The 23,448-nt window shown below is 43.5% G+C and overlaps 1 protein-coding gene across 1 annotated transcript in view; it reads right to left on the minus strand.

Annotated features, from left to right (window-relative positions):
• efnb1 (ephrin-B1) overlaps window positions 1-23,448 on the minus strand; it is a 55,440-nt gene that overhangs the window by 20,226 nt on the left and 11,766 nt on the right. Inside the window, exon 2 of the mRNA XM_026188509.1 lies at window positions 9,804-10,081. Coding sequence (XP_026044294.1) covers window positions 9,804-10,081 — 278 coding nt within the window. The remainder of the gene's footprint in view (window positions 1-9,803; window positions 10,082-23,448) is intronic.

A 23,448-nucleotide genomic window follows, 5' to 3' on the forward strand; every position in this document is an offset into this window, starting at 1 on the left:
TCGAGTCGCTGCAAGAGGCGGCGCGAGCCTGAACTCAAAACGCAACACATATTCATTTGAAGACACGTTTCTTTTCAGCATCCATCCATCCAAACAACCAATCGTCGTGGCACCCGTGCACAAGCTCCCGACAGCGTGCACGCTTTTCACTCGTGGGACAGCTGACTGAGAATATCTCGTGCTGAGCTACAGCACAATGCATACAGCAGCTTCTATTAGGCAAGCAAATCTGTGGAGAGGGAGAGAGATGGAGGACGGATGTGTGCGAGCAGATTGTGTTTTTGTGCAAGCATCTATTTGCAATCTAGTGTGAGCTTATGAGTATATATATATATTTGAATTTGCTTATGTGGCTTTGTGCTTATTTATGCCTGTGTGTTGGGCGCGCATGCATGCACACACAAACGCACACGCCTCTTGTGTGTTTGTCTGCTCCTGTTACTGTGTTTGTGTGCCTGCGGTCGTGCTGGAATGGAACACGGACATTTTGCCGCTGAGCTGAATTCACAGAAACGGGTTTGGTCCTGGCCTGCAGAGCAGTATTTAGACTCTGTATTTATGCGTCGGACAACCACAGCAATCTCTATCACCGCCTTGTGATTCATGTTTGTTTGCTTTGCTCTGTGTTGATTCGATTCCATCAAGAAGTTGCCCCCCTCCCCTTCTATCTTGTTCCCCTAAAACTCTTCCCACAGAAATGTTCACGCCATACCCGGTCAGAGTTTCATCAGCCACCCGTCATCGGAGCTGACCAAGCACGCAGTGGGTTTCCATAGCGAGGATGCGACATTAAAACTAACAGCCTCTATAATTATACATCCATATTTCTCCGATGAGTTTGTGTAAACAAGTCCGGGCTCCAGCTCGGGGGAGGCGGACTTCTTGGCAGGCCCTGGCTGAGGGTGCCACTGAATGGCTGTCGGAAAACAAAGCCATTTCAGAGTGTGCCTTGGAAAAGACAAACCGCTGTTCTAGGGATGGTGGAGAGGCAGAGCAAGCTCCATCTGACAGACACAGAGCTGTGATTTGAGCTCAGTTATTGGCCAGAGAAGAAAGACACTGAGAATATGTGTTGTTGGCAACGCAGAGGGCAAACAACCTCAGACAATCTCTGATGGAAAGGAAAATATGCATTTCCAGAGTGTTTTAGATTACGGGCCTTCATTGTTTTATCCCGTGTTTCTGCTTACGTGTTTTTTTTTTAAAGCAATACGCCATTGTCCAGTATAATTTGCCTTATGGACATTGACGCTCGTCTTTCCATGTCCTACATTTACTTTTCCTAATCATCGCGGACTCCAAAAATGCAGCTAACCAGCAGTCTTAATATGCCTCTCCTTCTTTTTGCCTGAAGCTATTTTAGGGGTTGTAAAAACCACAGAGGTAGTTTCAGCATAGAGGATGAAATTAAAACAAGCCCAGGAAGCCATGTTTGACAACTGAAAATCGCTCCTGGAGAAATAGTAATTCGACAAATGAGTTTGTGCTAGATGAGAGGGTTGGAAAAAAAACTAAAACAAAACAAAAAAAATCAACAGTGTTGTTGCTTCTGAGTCAGCTCTGCGGTCTCTCGTGGCCTCTGTGCTGAGAGGAGATCTAAGATAGTGGTTAACAAAAACGACTTGAACAGACTTCCCACAGCACCTGCAAATGCACACACACACACACACACACTCACACATATAAAACTTTGAAACGTGAGAGCAGAGGACGGATGGTTTAAGGGGTGGAAACGAGGAATGACATTGCAGGAAAGAGCAGAGTGCGAGGCCTCGCATCCGCGCAGGATAAAAATATTCTAATAAGATAAGCGCGGAGCACAGCCGAGGAGGGATGAGTGTCTGCGTTTGGGGGATGCACGGAGAGGACTAATTGAGATGAATACATGAATATATCAGCTTCATCTAGAAGCAACGGGTTCAGTCGTAACCAATGGTTACCATTCAGTTGTACAGTCACATGAGCAGCCCCCCCCCCCTCCACTTACCAAATAGCCCCCCCCCCCCCCACAGCCCTTCAATGCCCCCCCCCCCCCCCCGCCTCCGACTCTAAACAAGCTCCTCTGTAATAAACGAAAGGCAATAACCAGCGACAATCATGCTGTGCCTGCTAACCCTCTCTGAATGAAATATCCAAAGGAGAGCTAGCAGAGGCGGCCCGGATAGATTTGCAAAGCAAGCAGAAAGTCATATATTACACTGGCACTCTAATAAACACTGGGCTATGTTCACTCACGGGGGGAGGGTGGTGGTGGTGGGGGTTAAATCTCCTTAGTCCAGGCCATGATGCTTCACCGGTGATAACCTGACCTGTTAGCGGGGTTTACTTTTGAAAATGGAATCCTTTAAAGCTTACTGATTAGCCGCTTTAACCTGTAATCAGTAACATCAATGACAGTTATTTAGTCAATCAACAACTATTACTCTCTACGATCAATACTCAATAACTTAAAACACACACTGAACTTAATCATGTATGATTACATTTAAGGGTTACTCGAGGCATCTTTTGTGTTTTGCTTGTTTTACAAATGCTATTTATAACTTTTGAATCAAAAGGATGTTAAAACTGCTTCATTAATATTGCTTTTAGAGTCTTTTATGCTTTTAAACTGTAACGTTTTACAAAACAGGACAGACAGAAATGTTTGCCAACATTCCAAATTATTATTTCAGTGCCTGTTTCTTCAATGTCCACAATCTGATAAATATGCAATGAAACAATACAGCTTTTGTTCTCTACTTATAATAAGTATGTAGGAGAGGCCATAATTGATGCAAAAGGAAAATCCTACACGGAGCCTCTTGCTTGTAATTAAAATATTTCAGTGTGATTTTTACAGAGGGAGGCTACCAGATGTTAACAGTTATCATTTCTTGACAAAAAAATCATTTAATTGCCAGTTAAGAAATGTGCGAGTTATTTGCATCTCTATAATCTGACAATCAAAATGCCTTTGTGTAGTTTAAATGCTCCGCTGACAACTGCAGCTGCCTTGTTTCTGAGTGCCTGTGATTTGATTATGGTAATTTTATGTTAACTCTAAAAGATGACATTTAACACTTTTTTTTTAATCAGATTACTGTTATTGCGCTACATCATAATCGAGCCACTAGTGTCGATGTATATTTATTTGGCTGTGTACGTGCCTTTGCATTTGTATGCGTGTTTCCAGCTTCCTGAAGTTGTGAACCTTGCATTAGTGCATGCGAGGTATGATAGAGAGTTTATGTCCTTGCATGCAAATGTGGGGCAAGGGAGGATCTTGTGATCTTCTGCAGCCGAGCCCAGGGTTTCATTCTCAACCTCCAACAATTCCAAGACCAAAAAAAAAAATTCTTATATATGCGAATGTTATCCAGGGGGAAGATGACTGCTATAGGTGGTGGTTGGATGGAGGGGTATTATGTGTGGGCTGAAGCAAAAAAATAAATAGAGATACTTATGTAGAGGAGAGTCCACATCAAAAAGCATATTATGAGGTGTGAGCAAAAAAATCATCTCAGTGTGTCAAATGCAGTTTGTCAGATGTTCTCGGGCAGTGATTTTCAAATACTGGATAAGCACCCATCTTTAAGTGTTTTGGGAGATAAATACGGGTCTTTCGTGACTGACTTATTCTCAGATGACAACAACAGTCTCTTTCTGTTTCCAGAACAAACAATCAGAAGGTGTTCCGACAGATTTATGTGGAAAGTCAAAGAAATAAAATCAGCTACACTGTTTGCCGTGAGCAGACATAATGTTTTTGGGCTTTTTTTTTTCCTCCTTTTCGGTTGCTCCCCCCCCCCCCCCTCTCCCCCTTCCTGCCTACTTTCTCTCTTTCAGTGGGGCATATCTTGCGGAGGTAAGACAATGTGTGCACCACTGCGGCAGCATTCTGGTGGGGAAGTCTGTGCGTGTCAGTGTCCATGATGGTACACTGTGATGGAGAGTGACAGCTGTCGGGAGGCATCAGGCTTACTCTGCCCCGCTACACGGGAAGAGGAGAAGTGCACCACGATAGGTTGCCTCCGTCTCCTGCCTCGTGGCCCTTTTTCCCTTATATCTAGCAGAGCTTTACCGGCCCGGTTAACCACTGCAAACGTCTAACCAAGCAGTCACGCTACATTATCTCAATGAGGAGCGAATGGGAGAGAAAATGAAGGGACTATTTTTTTTTGGCTCCTGCTAGGTGACATATAAAGAGTGCCTGTGTATATATTTGTACAGGCGTGTATGCTTGTCCTCCCTCTCTCTCTTACCGCTCTGTTGCTCATTTTCCCCATTATATTTCCTTTTCCTTTAAAAGCCTCCTGTCTAAAATCACCTCTCCTGCCTCTAACCCCTAAACGCGCCGCAGTCATTTTGCTCACAAACAGCTCGTTCAAAATCCACGTGTTTAGACAACGCAATGAAATATAACCAGTTTGTCCGCTTTTACACCTGGATGGGGGGTGGGAATGTGTATGTGTGTGTACATAGCTGGCATGGAGGGAACTGAAGGTCTGGGATTAAGATCAGTGCAGGGTTATCATTACTGACCCCCCTGCTGTGTTTCCGTGACCCCTTGGCCATGAATTTTGACCTTTAAACCCACCACGACTCCTGTAAGAGCGGGGCTGGGATGAGTGGACGGGATCCCCTGTGGTGATCACCAGAGTCAACACACACACGCTCACCATTTGGTGCTTACTTTACCCCAAACCTTTTGTTGCTTATTCTGCCCCACGGAAAGAGACGAGGTAAAGGATGGGAGCGGGGGTGTGCGAATGATAAAGGGGCTAACAGAGCCACGGAGTCAGACTGGAGGTCGGGTGTGGACAAGAAAAAGACTGCCAGTAGATTGAGTGGAATGTCCACTCCCCTGTGCGTCTTCTTCTGATCTCAAACGGTGTCTTTCCCGTCTGACCGTTAATCAGAGCAGATAAGCCAGGTCATTATACACAGAGCAGATTTACACCGCTCTGCTGGCTGACCGGACCACATTCCCACAGAGTCACTGGGATAACCTACTCACATCTTCTAGGCAGGGATAAGCTTGCCTAAGGGGGCCTCAACACACACACACACACAAACACACAACACACACACACAGTGCACTGCTGCACAGGTAAAGCAGGCGGTGCGTTCAATGCAGGTGCTTATTCTCTCTTCTCTTGCTCCCTCAAGGAAATGCACACATAACACACACACACACACACACACACACACATATGCGCCAGCCACACATGGCCATTATCTAAATGATAGATGAAGTGTGTCATGGTGTATGCACAGGCTGCGGTGGAATAAATAAAACAAGCTTTTCCTGTTGCAAAGGACAACAACATTACCATAATACCAAGACAAATACTACATCCGATTACTGCTGACACGAAAACGTTACAGTATATGAGCCTAATAATGATCCACCATCAGGCTGGATTCTGCACGACCAGACTCCCCCGTGAAGGATTTACAACTGCTTCTGTGAGAAAACACTATGGAGAGAGTGTTAAGTGCTCCTAATGCTTACATAAAAAAACACACATCAGCAGGAATGCTGTTACGGAGCAGAGACACAAGAGAACGTTGCAGAAAAGCTCATTCGAGCTAAAGTAAAGCTGATGTTCGCTCAAACCGCAGTCGAGATGCACGGAGATGTATGTGCCATTAATAAAGTTCGCTCTAATATTTATGAAGACAATATGCGGAGAAGCTCTGCGAACAGCTGGTTAGCAAAACTTTGAGGAAGACGCCCAAAAATAACAATAAAAAATGCCCAAGGTGTTATCTGCAAGACATGTGGGCGTAATAAAGCTCAAAGAAATATTTCTAAAAGTCCACGAGATGCGTTGCAACAGCAGCCCACCCCTCTCTAAAAACGTCCCTTGATAACATCACAAGCTTCATGCTTCTCTGCATCCCCGTTTGTGAGGGGGAGTTCGCAAGTATCGATTGAACCGCTACACATGAAAAGAGAAACATATGTGCGATTTAATTTGTGTGTGTGGAGAGTGTGAAAAAAACAGAAGCCACTTGTGAGACTAAAATCTACACATCTGAACTTTTGAGATGTTTTATACCCAAAGTTACATTTTATACAGTTAAACCATGCAAGGAAGACTTATGTTCTTATTTGGGAAAAATGTAACATAAGGAGATTAATCGTGTTTTGTGAATATTTGGAAATATAAAAAAATTAATTATGTGTTGGATAAAACACTGTTATGTATCACGCCTCATTAGAGGAGACTGGTACTGGGTCCATGTTTTCCTGCAGTAATTTCTCATTGTGCCAGTCATCCTCTGGCATACGGCAGCTTGTTGCATGAGTTTAGACAGTGTGTTTCTAATGTCAGAGTCATCTCTAATAGTTTCAGAATAAATCACAGATGCAATGAAGACTTTGACTGACTGTTTTCTGAGACAAGATCAAGCAAAACTCGGCGTCTAATTTTAGAAATGTTTTAAAGTCAGACAACTTAAAAAAAATAAATACTAACAGAAGATAAAATTAGAGCCTAAGTAAGCAAAACAAGGCCTTATTTTCCTTTATTAGCTCAGTATGTTATCATGTGCAGAATCCCATTAAAAAGACAAAAACAGCAAGTGTTTCATCTTTTTGCAGATTGAAATCATTAGCTCCTTCCACGATAAAGACGACATTTGATGACGTTCTGAAACCTCAGTGTATATCAGTAAACACGTGGTGGTGGTGCAACTTCTGATGCACATCTGTGCTGATTCCTGCTTATGACAGAAACAGCTCAGTTCAAATAAGAGCTTCAAGAGTTCCTCCTAGTCGACTTTCAGACTGCAGAGCATTAAAGAGTGGTTCTAAACAAACATAATATACAGTAAAAATGCATGTTGTCTTTCGACTTTCCCGAATAAAACAAATTAATGTTGTTTTTTTGATACGCTCATGCACGATCTGCCTCTGCAGCTCGGCTGGCTTATCAACAGTTAAAAGATGTCAGGTGAGATTTACTGTTACCACCAAGCCAAAACTAACAATGAATGTCTGCTGCAGTCTTATCAGAGTGCATTTAAGTGTGAATCATATGCTTTATGTTTTTTTAGATCGCACCAGTGATAGAACTCCTCCAACGTCAGCCAGAAACTAAGGCTGTTGAAGACATGATAATCCTTGTGTTGAAGGACGGCAAAAGGACAGTGAGTTAATAAGACATATACAAACCAACCGCCCCTACATGTTAAACTGTTTGCAATGAAGTAAAGTACCTGAGATAAAACCCCTGTTTTCATTTCTCTTTGAAGGCTTTGAGAGTTTAAACTGGAGTTGCCAAGCCTCTTCTCATGCTGGCAAGGCTAGAAACCAAAAGAGGATCTATAATAGTTGCTTTAAATTCGTAATGATTTTATCTTTTAAATGTGTCAAAACTGCACTTTATATCTGGTTTTTCAGGTGTGAGTTTTTCAGGTAAATACAAATAATAAATGAGGTTTCAAGGCCAGATGCTCCACAGTCCATTCTCTGAATTTTTAGCAAGCTATATTTGATGCACAACTACTAACAGCTTCAATTCTGATGACTCGAACCTAGGGACATCCTAAAATCCCAAAACATGGCATTCGATGTATTTAGAGAGAAGCAGGAGGAGGCGGCCGACCGGTATTGGTATCTTCCAGGATTATCAGGACAACTTCTCCTATTCCATCAGGTTTAAAATGGTCCTGTTCATTTTGAAATTGCACGTTTCAGCCCAAGATCCCAAAAGTCTGACTTGTTTCTAAATCACCCCCTGTCAACCTTTTTCCAGGGTTCGGAGTAACAGGATTGAGGTTTTCTACATTCTCCAGGAGAAAGACCTCAAACCCACCAAAGAACCAGACACTGCTGTGATTCTGGATTTTCCGGCTCCTCTGACCCCACCTGTTAAACCACTGGTCATTACTTCAGTGCTAAATTACTCAACCAGACACTTGGGTGAAGCAGATTTACACAGCCAAGTTTAGAGGTAGATGCGGTCCCATCAGTTTTTTCCCCCTGCTGAGCCTCAATCCTTAAAGGAAAATATAGTACGTAAAGGAGCAGTCCAACCACGAGAACTCCTTCCAGCTCTTACACCCATTGCTAACTCTGAGGTAATTACTACGGCATCAAATTACACGAGCAGGAATCTGTGTGAAAGGCAGCAACCGCCACCCAGTACAGTGACAGACCCAGTTCCTTTGACACCCTCTACTAAAAGTCCTTTACTCATAGACAGACAAGTGAGGTTACAAATTAAAAGATCTGTCCTAAAGCCAACCAGAGAGCAAGACTCTGCTATTGTTCCAGCGTGACTGCAAAAATAGTCACCTATAATAAGGAAGCAGTAATAATTTATTTTGACAGTGTCTAAAAAATATGTGTAGGGGAAAGTTTGCACAATCTACAATCTTTAATTTTTTAGTAAGTAAATTTAACACTACACAAGCATTATTACTAAACAAAATATGGTAAAAGTACACATTAGATGGAAGGGCAAAAAACTTTAATTCTACAAGTTTGTAATTTCTTAATAATTTTCCAGAATATTTCCCAAAAATAGCTTTACAGTTTTACTTTACTTTTGGCACTAATTACAGAGAAAATACACATTTCCGTAAAAGAAAAGCTACATTTAAGCCCAAACTGTTCACTATTTATTTATCTTTGCAAACTGAAGTCTCCATATATGTTCAGCTGCCTCTCTGTGACAAATTTGGCATTATCGCACGCCCATCTGTCTGAAACGTTTCGCTCTGGTGATGAAAAGGTACGCTCGAGTTAGTGGAAGCGATAAAATAAGAGTGCAACAAATGCACTGTATTTTTGCATTTCCATCACGTAGAAAAAAAAAGAAAAAATAGTACTTTTTTATTTTTATTTTTTAGGAAATGGAATGAAATATTACCTCATATTATTATAATATAATTGCATTCTAATTGTTTATGTTGTGTTAAATTAACCTTTATTTAACTTCAATCAGCAGAGGTTAAATATAATAATATGCACACAAATGCACGTATGTAAAGTACATATACACACATACATGTTATAAAAGACTGAGGTCCAACATAATAAACTTCAAAGCTAAACAAACTAAAAACAGTGTATTAAGTCACTGTCACAGTCATCTCAGACCAAACAAGGGCAGTAATGTTCAGGCTTAAAAAGATTTCCAAAAGATTTGAAGCCTTTTCTTCTGTATGAGCTCGAGGAAAAGCTAGAATAAATAAGTCAACAGCTTCCTGTGCTTTTTTAAGACAGCTGGCGGTCAGTAAAACAGAAACAGACAAGTGTTTATTTTATTACTGACGTTTTAGCAAAAAAGCAATATTTAAACCTAAAACGCTGCATCTAGTGGGAACTGCAATATAGCTGTGTTGTTCTCTGTAAAACAGCAGTTTGAAAGAATAAAGTAGAATCAGGCTGAAAACTTTAAGTGAAATATCGAAACAGTGCCCGAGCGCAGAACTAAATAGCAGCAGTAAATCTACTCGGTGACTTTAGACGACTGCAGAAAATTCTATTTTTCCCACCACAAAAATGTAAAAAATAAAAAACCCAACATTCAGCAGTCAGTCAAGGTTGCCACTTTAAGGTCCCGTAATGATATGGAACATTTCCATCCTAAACACCTAATACCGCTCTGCTCTCTAGCTGCTGCTGTGGTGCTGCTGCAGCGGCCATTAAAATGCAGTTTTCCTAGGAAACTCCCAGGTGTGACTGTGTGTAACTGAGTGTGAAGCAGAGATTATTACTCAGATCGTTCAGTCGGGCCTCTGCGGTTAAATGAAGGTTAAAAAGCTAAATATCAACAATAAATCATCTTTCACGACAAACTTACAGGTGATGTAGTAGTTGACGTTCCTCTTGAACTCCAAGCCCATGTAGTTGGGGCTGAACTCCTGGAATTTGATGGTGAACTTGATGTCCTTCTCGGGTTTGTTACAGTTGACCAGGACGTTAGGATCGAGGACTGTACTGCAGCTCTCCGCCTGCTCCCTCTTCACCAGATACAACTTGTAGTATTCGTAGTCTGTCCCTTGGTCCGCTTTGGGACAGATGATATCCAGCTTGTCCCCGATGTCGGGGTAAATCACCAGGCCTTTTCCAGCCACAAACCTGAGAGTGGGGAGGGGGGGAGAAAAAGAAAAGAAATTGTTACAAACACATAAAAAACTAAGTCTGGAAAAGCAGCCGCATAATTCAGCAACAGTTTATACAGCCTTAATACTTTGAGCTGTCGGAGTTATGGGTTTAGATTTGTCTGGCATGGCCTTTTAGGCAGAGTGCAGTTAATTTAGCCCCGCAAAAACACTACATGTAGCAGCTTGACATTGTTCAGCATTAGTGTGTTTCACACAAATCCCCTTAAGTTCCTTCTCATACTTGGATATGAATCAAAGCATACCAAAAGTTTGCGAGAAGGGAAACAAGATGGCCTGACACAAAATGGCCGCCACAGAAATGGCCGTACGGGTCGGATTACATCACATTTTTGAAAAAAAGCTTCTTCATGATTTCAGATTTTTTGAGTTTTGGATAATACCAGCCTGTCGGCGTGGTATTCACATGGCATCTACTTCAGTAGCCTGCATCTCTGGAGGAAAACATTGTACCAGGGGTCTGCTGGGAGCTTACAGCTTCCCGGTTCATCTTCCCCTCTGCCGTGATCATCTACTGAAGGATTAAGATAATCCATCTGGCCTTACTGTACCTCTCCACCTCGCTCTCTGCTGCCAACTCAATCAGATCAGCTCTTGTTCTCCTTTATTCACTAAAGGTGGGGAACAGGAGGAGACCCAGTGTGTGTTTGTCTGTAAGTGTATGTGAAGAGAGGAGGCGGAGGGGACACGCCAAGTACTAAGCAGTATGTTTGGGCAGTGGTGTGTATGTTTATGCACGCCTGCCTGTGTGTGTGTGTATGTGCGGTCAGAAAAATGGGCTGAGGTTGCAGTCTGATGTGGGGTGGGGGCTGGACGGGCTGAATCATTGTTCTGGACTTGTTTGAGGCTTAAAATGTCAACATGGTTCAACTCTGCTGTCCCAGTTAGCCAAGCATTAACCCAGACAGCCGGACTGACCACGGGTGTGTTTATGTACGTGTACGTGTCTGTGTGTGTGCGTGCGTGTGTCATGGGCGCAGACAGCGAGCACAGCAGCAGGGCTATCTGCTAGATCTGCCCATGCCAGCGGATTTAAGCAGGATTTAGCAACGCGCGATGCATTTGTTGTTTTTTCTGATCCCTTGTGTTTTAACAAGACATCAGGGGTTGGGCCCCTCTCTGTCCCCCCCTCTCTCTCACAGTCTCTTCCCTCTTTTTTTTTTACCCTTCACAGTGTAATCTCACCTTATCTACAGCCCCTCATTTCATCGTCACACACATCATTTCACCAGTAAATAACTGACTCCTCAGACAGCCCCGGATGAAAGTAGAGAACTGATGCCTGATAGTGTAAGTGCGCGAGTGTGGTCGAGCTTATTGGGGGGAGGCAGCGGCAACGGCGGTGGTGCTGCGTGATCACCAATCTTCTTCCTCTGATGATGTTAAACGCTGGCAAACACCCACCCATTGTAAGAAATGATCTTTTAAAAAGTCTTCAATCTTCAGAAGAACCCCCCCCCCCCATGAAAATTAACATGATTGGATTAACATTCATGGCCATTCATCTCAGACAGGGTCATTACCAAACATATGAGTTCATTCACAAAAGAGATATGAGATATAAGATAAGAGACATGCAAAGTGGTCGAAATCCTCTCTGTCAGCCCGGCTGAATATGATGTCATGAAAGCATGTGTGGGATGGTGGGTATGTGGGGGGGGGGGTCTTATACAACGCTTGGAAGCGGGTGAGACGTTATTTGGCCGCCATTGTCTGAGGCTCATTGGGGTGGAGGTTGAGGGGAGGGGTTGTGCAAATTCAAGGGCCGATAAGAGAGAGGGAACTCGGGGTATCCTTTTGTCCTACGTCTCCCGACAATCTGCCCATTTTCAGCAGCAACAATTTGCATGCGCTTGTGTGCTCGTGCACTTGTGTGTATGCGTGCATCCATATGTTTTCATGCATGTGCGTGTGTGTGTGCGCTGTGCCCAGTTACACGTGCGTACGTCTATGAAGACACAGACACAATCAGTCTCTAATTGGATCTACAAGATGCATCAGTGAGGCATAAACAAGTTTCCATGGCAACATTAGGCTTTGTTACTGACCACCCCTCCCCACCTTCTTGCTATTCCTCCATCTACCCCCCCAGCCCCCTCTATTTCTACTCCACAATCTCATTCCCCATTGCTTTATCCTTCCCTCTCATTCACCTCCTCAACATTTCCCTCATTCCGATTTTCCCTCATCACCACCACCACCCCTTTCTCCATCCTCCCCCTCGCTTCTCTCTCTACACACACACACACACACACACACACACACACACACACACACACACACACACACACACACACACCTACAGAAAAACAAGCATGAAACCACAGAGCAGGGGGGGAAAGGAGAAAGAGGAGGCAAACATCATGATTACACTGCTGTTTGTTTCACTCAACAAGTAGCTTGCAGTTTCTGTTTTCTTTGTAGGTAAATTGTTGGCAATTTTTGGGTTTTTTTTGATCAAATGTTCTGATTCAAACATTTAAAAGTCTGGCTAGCAACTAAAACGAGTAGCCTCACACTGGACTCCTCGCTTTTACAGGCCATTTATTCCGTTATCAAAGCGAGCCGCAACCATTTAGATGAATAATTAAGATTTCCAAAAAATCTTAATATCTTAATATCCCTGAAGGATTTCATCGCGAGCCGGCCCCTGTCATTGATTCAATTTTCCGAGCAGGCCTCCTAGTTGGCAGTTAGATAGCTATCCTAAGTGAATTCTCCGCTTCTGTTTCCCAGCCTTTGTTAACTGTCTGCTATAATGAGGCTCTGGCTGCTGTGGAGGTCTGGAAGCGCCATCGCAGATGGGAAAGAAGCAACATAAAAGAAATAGGGCAGCAATTAGTGTTTAGCCCAGTTTAAAAGCCCTCCACTTGGCAAGCTGCGGCCCAGCTCCAGTCCAGGATGTGAAACTAAACTGGTGGGCTGGGACTTTGTCTCCTGTTTGTCTCTCTGTTGGCTTAATCAGCACCACTCCGGTGCTACACACAGCCACGCAATGAAGAGGAGGAGACGAGTGACTGAAGATTATTGTACTTTTGAGGAGGTCGAAAAGGGAAAAAAGGGGGTTGGCGGTGGGGTGGGGGTGAATTGCATCTTTCATTCATGTTGTCTGGAGACTTTTTAAGACCTGTTGATGAAAGAAGGTTGAGCGCACAGAGGAAGAGCTGTGCAGATACAAATAATGTTTCTGGGAAATGACCCTGAACGTGAGAGAGCCTTTATTCCCCTCATGTCAAACGAGGTGGATCTGCCTGAACCAAGCAAAATAAAGAGAATCATTTTCAAAACAACCAAATGAGGTTGGTTTTGTTTCATCTGGATGGCTCCACAGCATGCTGAATCCTGTAAAGAGCTTATGCAAACATACCTACGCTGTGGTGGAGAGGGAACAGAAAACAACGAAGCAAAAAGAGAGGAGAACCCCCCACCCTCCCACCCTTTTCTTTTTACATTCCACTGGTGAATATGAGCACATGATCTCAAATATGCTACACCCCCCACCCACCTTCCCATATGCGCACACACACACACACACACGGATGTGAGAGCACACAAAAGCACTGTGGGGTGCATCCTAGGCCTTCCCAGCCACCCCTATTCAAGCACCCTGCCCTCACCGACTTTCATATAAAACGCCGCCTACACTAAGGCCCACTCAAAACCCCTTACAGAGCCTCAATCTCCCCCCACCACCGCCATGTTCTCCACCCCCGTCCAGTCAGCCCGAGCCTCTGCCCCGAGCGTTGCGCTGGCAGGCAGCCTTGGCCGCTGAATGAATGGACCCGAGGCACAGGAACTGAGAGAGAAATGGGCAGAGACGGCTCATATCAACAGAATGGTGTCAAATTGATTTGTTCCTCCTGAGCAGCAGCTCGAACATGCCATACATATCAATTAAAATCAATTACATTTCTGCGACGTATACACAGTTAATTCCTCCGTGCCAGGCCCCAGATGCAGGCACCGGCTCTTCTCTTAATGTCTCGATTTTGCAGCTGGGCGCATAATTACTCTCTCGTTCTCTTCAGCCTTTACAATACATAAAATCATGTAAAATAACAAACATATGCACGCTCTCCACAAACGACAACAGGTATTCAATTCCCCCTGATATCAGCGTGGTAATTATCACACCAGGAGATCTGTTCCCTCACCAATTACTTCTTCTCTCTCTGCATTATCCACACAATCAGCATGGCCGCCCCCACCCCCCACCTATTATTAGAGATTACACTTTCCATACGGCGTGAGACATTTCCTAACATTTCAATCAATACTCCATAAGTTTGCCGCTCAAACATACTAGAGTCTCCCTGCAGTAAAGCACCCGTGTGACAGAGTTATGCTTAAGTCTGCAAAGAACACAAAGCTGTGTTATGCAAAGAGCATTGTGGTTGAGCGCTTGTGTAAGATAGTGTGCGGCGGCAGGGATTTACAACAGATTCATTCACTCGAGGCAGTCTATGTTTTGTGTAATCACAGGGTACAAATGCGTCCTGTTCTCATTCAAGTCAATCAATATTAAATAATTGCCTGCTACCAGGGACTGCTTTGGCCTTTCATTTCCCTCTAGGTGCAGCCAACTGCTTGCTCGGCCTCGCAATGAAAACATTCAAATAGCAGGTTCTGAAATGGCTTCGCTCTTAATGTGGCGGCACGCCGCATGGTCGTTTCAGGCCAAAGAGAGTTTTGCCACTAATTCACGTGAACGACGACAGAACCAGACCCCAAACCGGTCCGAAGCTTCGAGAAGGTGAGCTGGTCGCAGGGTTGCGCTTGTAGCCCGCAGCCCGACCCCGATCGGTTGTATACATAGCTGGCTTCTGTCAGGCTGTCGCGGGGGCAGATGTTCTTAGGGAGGCCTGACTATAAACACACGCGCATAAACACACGCCCCGCAGTGTACACACACAGATTTCCTCACATGTCAAGCACAGTAAACAAGTCGCCTCCAATGCTCACCCAGGCCCCACACACACACATAAAGACACATGAGCAAACACAAGCATCCTGAAATTAAGAAAAACAAGGTCCATCTGGCCCCAGAACTGTTTAGTAAAGCAGGAAGGATTTGACCCTTATTATAGAAAAAGAACAACAAACTAGCCAGAGGGTAGCGATATTGGATAAACTATAAACTCCGGTCCAAGCTGCACTGTAGGCCAGACTTGGCAACAGTGACTTGCTGAAAAGTAGAAAGCTTGGTATTTTCCCTCCGGGCTGTCCCCATTAGAGGGACATAAATGACGATGTCAGAGGCAAAAAAAAAAGACAGACAGAATATCCTGAATTCCACCCTGCAGAGAACTGCTTTTGTATGTGTGAACACAGGCTTCCTTTTTCTCTCTCTTTCTCACAGAAACACACAAACACGACACTAGCTTTAGTTAGCTCAGTCAACAGGCTGGCATGCAGAGCAGATCAGATCCCATCCAGCGTGGCTCATAACAGTGGCAAACGGATGAGCTCCAACGCAAGCGCACACACCCCTCGTGTTCAAAAACGAGCCCCGTATGCTTGCCCTCTATCACTGTCACATGAAGGGCTAGCATAACACCATCAGCGGCTGTAATGAGCTAACAAGATGATGCCCAGATGGCCTTGCCACAAGTAGGACAGAAGTGGACGTTGTTTCCAGACGAACAAGCTGAAGAGCACTGTTGAGCGAGAGGAGTGTCAGAAGTCATTAGGGAGGAGAAAGAGCATAATCTGTTTCTTCTTATGGCCTCTGTGGTTTCTGTCGGAGCTGAGCCCATCCCTCCCTAAGAGCAGGGGAGTTAAGCGAGCATGGGTGTATGCGGCGTGATTGAACGGCATCCACGGTATCGCTGACAGCAAGAGAAGGCCCAGACTGTTGCTCTCTGGGCCTCCACTTATTCATTCTTCAGCTCGGGGATTGAGCTCTTCCAGCTGGAGGGCTGAAGAGAAGAGAAGAGAAGAGAAGAGAAGAGAAGAGAAGAGAAGAGAAGAGAAGAGAAGAGAAGAGAAGAGAAGAGAAGAGAAGAGAAGAGAAGAGAAGAGAAGAGATTTGGCTCGGCTTGAGAGACATTGGGTCAGTTTCAGCCTGAGTTTAGCCCTCATTCTGAGGTTGCTCTGTGACCCAAACACACACAAGGCTCTTTCCTCTCCCCTAGCCCCTTTCCTGGCCACAACACAACACACACAGACACACAGACACACACACACACACACACACACACACACACACACACACAGCCAGCTGCCTCCCATCACTGAGGAGCAGCCACAGATGGGCTCTGCATGCTCCGTAAAGATCTCTCCACAGGCCCAGTCTACAGTCACAGCCAAACCCGCCTGGCCCAAACTCACTGTATATGTGCTTGTGTGGCTGTGTGCAGATTATACATGTGTCCGTGCAGGCCTGAGTGGGTGACGGTGAGCAGGCCTGTGTGCCAGACGCCCCGATTGAGCCAAAGTTTGCGATGAATGTGCGTGTAAATGAGGTGTGGGCTGCTGGACGATCACAGAGAGAAGGATCCCCGAGGACGAGCTGCCGCAGGGCAGAGAGTCGAGAGCTGGACCGGGATGCGAGGCTACAATCAGTGCCGAGCAGACCGAAAAGGGGGAGAAATCAGGAGAACCTCCCAGACGAACAATAGCATCCCTCACCCTCACCACGACTGGGTTTCACTCCCACTTAAGGGAGCACAGGAAGAAACCAGGGGAAAGAAAAAAAAACATAACCATTATCAAACCCACACAGCTTGCAAACATGCTACCAGAGGCCTTTTTGTGCTTGGTATCTCTAACCCCATCAATAAGCCCTTAGAAAACATTTTCATTAAAAAAAAAAATTGCTGCTCAGTCACATGCACTAATAAACACATCCAACACACACACACACACACACACACACACACACACACACACACACACACACACTAAAACGTTAAAAAGTTATTTAATTTCTGTTCAGCTCAGATACAGCCAGTCATGGTTAAATTCAATTGCTAACAATTGCCCTCCTATCTCAGCATGGTTAAAATTACTTGAGGGATCTCAGTTTTAGACTGAATAATGAAGCAAGTAAAAAAGCTTATTGAGGATGAGGGTCTGGATATGGTTTGTTGCTAATTTTCCAAACTTGTGCTTCTAATAAAAGTGGCTCTTAGAAACACCGTGATGAAGTGCAGCTGCCCGGTTTAGAAATATTCTGGCACCCACACATCTGGGAATCAAATCAAATCACCAAAACACACTGGACACCCATTACTAATGTGGTTTTTCCTCTGAGGGATAGCTTGACATTTTGAGAATTTTGTTTATTTGCTTCCCAAAAGGCTAGCTTAACCTAGCATAAAGTTCTAAACGTCATAAGAGAACATGTCACTTTAATACTTCAGTTTATAAACATGAGATATGATCATTTCTAAGACCTTAAGGTGCATTTAGGTTACCCTGCTCTGTCCTATGTGACAAAAGTAAGTAATTTCTCTGTTTAAAGTAAGCTACATTGATACTTGCTTGTTTTCCAAAAGGCTAGCTTAACCTAGCATAAAGTTATTAGTACAATAAGAAAACATTTTGGTTTTACTCTCCAGTTTGTGTCATATAAAAATGGAATATGATAGTTTTTAAGACCTAAAGGTCCATTTAAGTTAATTTGTGACATAGGGCAGAATAGCTAATTCTCTTGATTTCTATTCTTTTTCTTTAGGGTCGCAGGCTGAGGGTCGCAGATGCCAACAGACTTAATAAACTGATCCGTAAGGCCAGCAATGTTGTGGGGATGGAGCTGGACTCCCTCAAGGTGGTGTTGGAGAGGCGGATGCTGTCCAAGATAAAGACAATGTTGGATAACACCTCCCACCCACTCCATGACATGTTGGTCAGTCACAGGAGCTCGTTCAGTGAGAGACTGAGATTACCGAAAAGCACCACTGAACGACACAGGAAATCATTCCTGCCTGTGGCCATCTCCCTGTACAACGCATCCACTTAACACACTGTTTGCTGCTACAACTACACATGTTTCTTTTCCAAATATTTATTTATGAGTGACTTATGTATGTATGTATGTATATATATGTATATATTGTACTATTCTTAGTTAGCGTATTGTCTGTCTTGTCTTAATGTTGGTTTAAAATGGAGCACTGTAACAAAAAATAATTTCCCCCAGGGATCAATAAAGTATTCTGATTCTGATTCTGATTCTGATAAACACTTTAACGCTTGCTTCTACAAATGGTTAGCTCAACCTAGCATAAAGCTTTTGAATACCAAAAAATAACATGACATTTTCACTTCAGTTTGTGTCATATAAAATGAGATATATTGTGATAATTTGCTTATGCTTGCTTGCTAGCTTCATAAATAGCATAGTCTTTATCATAATTCTTAGCAAGAAAGAGCAGGTGATTATATATTCCAAAAGGTCAAACAGTTCCTAAATGAATCTGCCATAATGTGATAATATATTAAGACTTGTGCTCTTTCTTCTGAAGGATTACTTGACTTTTTCAAAATTTTGTTTATTTGCTTCCCAAAAGGTTAGCTTAACATAGCATCAAGTTGTGAATGTGAAAAGACATGATATCATTTTAAAACTGTATTTAGTGTTCTATATAAAAATGAGACCTGATCATTTGTAAGAATTACAGGTATATTTTAATTAATTTTTTCACATAGGACAAAGCCGGACAAACCATTTTTCTCAATTTCCAGTCTTATGCTAACTTAACCCATATGGAAAAGATATATATAAATCTTATAAAGTTTGTATCTGTCTTGTGTGAAACTTGTATGAAAAGCATAAAAGAGTGAGAACAGATATAAGATCCTTAGAAAAATTATATAAATGAAACTTGTATGTTTTGGATACTTCCTAAAATAGTATACAAAAGTAATGAGAAAGTGGCCTTATATGATTCACTATATGAAGCAAGCCAAATCTGATGCAAGTCTTTTATAACTTTTTCCTATTTCTTTCCCATATGGGAAACAAGCCTGATGTTCACTTTGATGCTTGCTTAATTAATGTAAAAAATAATTATATATTCCAAAAGGTCAAATAGTTCTTAAATTAATCTGCCCTAATGTAATAACATATTAAGACTTCCAGAGTTGGGGTCTTATAGAAAGATTTGAGTTTGCCTCTATAGAATACAGAAATGAACCGCATGCAGGTTGAACTTTACAGCAGCTCTTTACGATCAAAGGGGAGCTACATCTATATTTTATAAGCCTGTATGTTGTTAACAGGTGTTAATATGACACAGCTACAGAAAATCTGGAATACTGGAAAGACACCAAAGCCTTCCTGGAAGAACAAAGGGAAGACATGGTGCACAGAAAGCGAATCAATCAATCTCTGCCAGAACACGTCTGGCTTTGACAGCGCAGCTCTGAACCCAGAAGTAAAAGATAGCACGCAGCAAAGTTCAAAATACTTCCATTGTTCATCTGTCAGTGTGAAAGACAATTGCACGGGAGAGGGAGGAAAAATACTAACACAATATTTATCTTGTGTCCCCTTCCATCCTGACTTACTCTTTTTTTAATGTATTCCTGCTATTGTGAGGAGTGCTGGGAGATGGATGGGTAGAGGAGTCCGGTAGGTGATATGTGTCTGCTACAAGCACTGTGCAGTCACTCACACATTTCCCCCTCCGTCTCCAATCTCGAGGAACGGCAATAATTCAGTCACCAACAAACAGCACCGGGGTTTTTTTTCTTCTTCTTCTTCTTTTTCTTTGTGGCATTTCAATTGTCGGTGGTTGGTGGTTTTTCTTCTGCATTGTTCTTGAAACTGCTTCCCTGGGAAACTGGGAAAGTCAAACAGCTGACGAGATGTCACCTCATGAACTCCCTCCTTAGTTTCACACACTCACAAACAACCACGTCGGCGATCTGACACACACTCACCCGGTCTCTCTTTTCTCCTTCCACAAACACGCACACACAATTCTAAGGATCTCTCATCAACCGCGTGTCAAGCTCAATGACACACATCTCTGTCTAAACAGGCCATGAGCTGCTGCCTCTCACAGGCACTGGCTGTTGCCTTTCAAGGCCGGTGACTCTTGATCATATCAAATTGGACATGCGAGTCTTATGAAGGCTGCCGGTCTTCGCTCTTTGTTCGCGAGTCACGATAAAAGTCTCCCAGTGAACGTCTCGGGGTTTATCTTAGAGTGTGGACACATTCCTGAAAACCTTGTTTTCCATTTTGCCTCCAGCAGCGATCACTAAAAAAGTATGTGTGTGGTGCAATAAAACTTAAATTTAACAGTCATTTCCCCATAGCAATACCTGCTCACTGTGCATGCCCGTACCTGGGCTTTGCACATGCCTGTTGCGACTGGCGTTATATGAGAAGCACGTATGACCCGAGGAATCATCCGGTTGTTTGAACAGGGTTGTGAACACACACATTCTCACATGTGCATATATACTTACACATTCTTTAAAAGCCAACAGTAGCGAAACAAGAGAAGATAGGCCTCTCTGTATGCAGCTGACAGAGTGAATTACACAGAGAGCTAAAAACCACCGCTTCCCGTCTCACCCAACAGCACTGGATGGCTTTCAGATGGATTTCTCCGAATCTTGTACAAACAGTGAGTCAATATCGGGGTAATGGCCTATCGTTGAGGAAGAACAATTCACAAGTGATTTGCGGAGAAAATGTGTGTTTAGGGCACTTTGGACCGCACTCTGTCACCCAGCCGTAACTAGGGCGCTCTGCCAACAGGCTCCATTTGCAGGGCTTGACAAGAGTACTGCATGCAGGTATTTGAGTATTCTACCCGACCCCTTAATATGTGCAGCCATTCCTCATCAGAGGCAGGCATCGGAAAAAGAAAAAATAATAATAATAAGAGAGAGCGAATTCCCACTGATGAATAGCTGATAATTCTGTTTCTGACGATTCAGGAAGCCATGAAATCAATGACAAATTTGCATTATGAGCAAACGTACACGACGTTTTAATCCTTCCGCACTTTGCCTCTGATATTTATGCCTGTCGCGGGCGCTTTCATTATCATAGAGCGTGTTTAATATTTCTCAGCTGCGTGAGAGGGACCGCCACACTACAGATGATTGAGTGTGCTGGATTTAGTGTCGTTCTCCTTCCCTTTCTCCAGCTGTGACCATGTACTTCAGGACATATACACACACACAGACACGACAGAGTCAACCGAGAGAGAGGGCACCAGAGAGAAGGGGGGAAAAAAAAAAAAGAAGGGAGGCGGGGAGGAGGGAGCAAATCTGAGGACGTGGTGCCAACCAGAGAGGCCCACCGTGCCTCAGTCCCATCTCTCCAGCTGAGGGCTTTGATTCGCCTGATTGTCTCCAATATTGAGACACACAATAAACACAACACTTGGCGGCCATTTGCAATTCTAATCAGCTCCTCTCAACTGGCCAGGACAACTCGGCTAGAGCCCTCTGAGATATCACTCATCTGACTGCAAAATAATGACACAATCATCGCCATGGCTACGCTCCTACTACATCCCATGAGCGGCAGCACAGAGAGGATATTAATACACAGGAGCACTTGGAGAACCAAACGAATTAGCAAAGAGATTAGCCAGATACCGGGTTAATGAATGTGCCACGCAAGGAAACGTGCTCACACCCACCTCCTCTTTAAAAAAATGAGGAGCAGCAAGCGGACAAGCTAGCAGGTCTACACCTGTTTCCGCAAGTGCATGCCGCAACAGGTTTGCTAAATAAACTATCTTCTTTCAACGCGAAATTCCGACTATGTAAACTTAGGCTGATTGTTTCTGGATAAGGCAGCGAGTTGTTAACTTTGACAGCACTATCTGTTTTTCAAATGCTCTGCAGAGTGCAGAAAAAGCAGCATGCGAGCTCCGATGCGATCATTATCGAGTGAAACCTGAGCCTATATGTTGACACGGTGAAATACTGTGTTTCCTGGTGTTAAGAAGTTAACGTAATTTAGGACGTTTACGATAAGATAAGAGCGAGGGGGGAACGAGGGGTTTATCCTCAACAAACTGTCCCAAAAATCCTACATCTGTGAATTCTAAAAAGCCCATCTGTTGGCTTTTCTCCCCCGTGCCGTTTGCACCGACTTGACAACATGACGGTAATAGATGCTTTGCAGATAAATGAAAGCAAAGTGACATGCAATCATCCAGCGTTTTAGTAGCCTTGATGTATTTGCTTTAACACGCAGGCGGAAGATGAGAAACTGAAATTTATTTCAGAAAATAACAGGCAGGTCTTATGAAACTGGTTATTAGACTTGCAAATCATTCCGATGATTCATAACCGGGACCATGCTCGTATGACCTCGTTTTTGTTTTTTATGTTTGTTTGTTTTTTCCAAGCATGCACAAGTGCATGCCTGCATAGGTTCATTTAAGTGTGTGTTGGTTTGTGAGGATTCTTGCAGGGGCATGTGAGCGACAGCCTGTCAGTGAAAGCGATGTCATTATCTGGCTGATGTCTGTGTGAATTGTGACCGGGTGCAGGGTCACATCTCTAGTGGGAAGCTGACACTGCGGACAGGAAGGATTACTTTATGATTTTCCCTCCAGGAGGAAAACACTCATCACAATCAGCGACGCTACTGTTCAGGCCTCGTTTAGAGGTTAATTCAATATGGGCAGCATGCTAATGACAATGGCATGACGAATGCCTACATCTTAAAACCCGCTTTTTACAGGATACATGTTCTTTAAAATAACATAGTGGGGAATTTTTTTATGCTTTGTTCTCAGTGCCTTGAAAAAGAAGAAGGGAGGGAGGGGGGTTCAGGCAAAGCCCTTCCCTCCCTGTTCTTAGCCTTTGACTTTTTCTGTGTAACAACAATACACGGGGTTTTAGTTCAGTGTCCTGCAGTCGATCTGTTAGGCCACTGATAAGAGAAGCTGATGGATAGGTTTAATCAGCCAAGCCCAGGGATCAAGACCACGGGACAGATCAATCAAATGCTGTGTGGTTTCTAAAAGAAACTGCTTTTATCAGTGTCAGAAAGGACTCTCGCTGGATTTTTTTTTCTTTTTTTGTGTTTGCAGGAAGGAAGAAAGCAACATTAGCAAAGTAAACTAAATATAAAGAAACAAGGGAATGTATTTCAGGTGCATGAGTGGAAAGCTACACTAACTAAGCCCGGCTAAAAATAAGTGCAGCAGAGCAGAAAAAGAAACATCTGTAATCACTACGCTGAGATTGTTAAAACTCCTTGAGGCAACTCTCCGACAAAGCATAAAACTAAATGTCCCTGGTCTCTTATATACTAAACACCTCCTGACATAAACAGAAATAAAATGTAAAAAAAACCCAAAACCTTCTGAAACAGTGAAACTAAACCTGCACTGA

This window comes from Astatotilapia calliptera, chromosome 2, assembly GCF_900246225.1.
Source record: "Astatotilapia calliptera chromosome 2, fAstCal1.2, whole genome shotgun sequence".
Lineage (NCBI taxonomy): Eukaryota > Metazoa > Chordata > Actinopteri > Cichliformes > Cichlidae > Astatotilapia > Astatotilapia calliptera.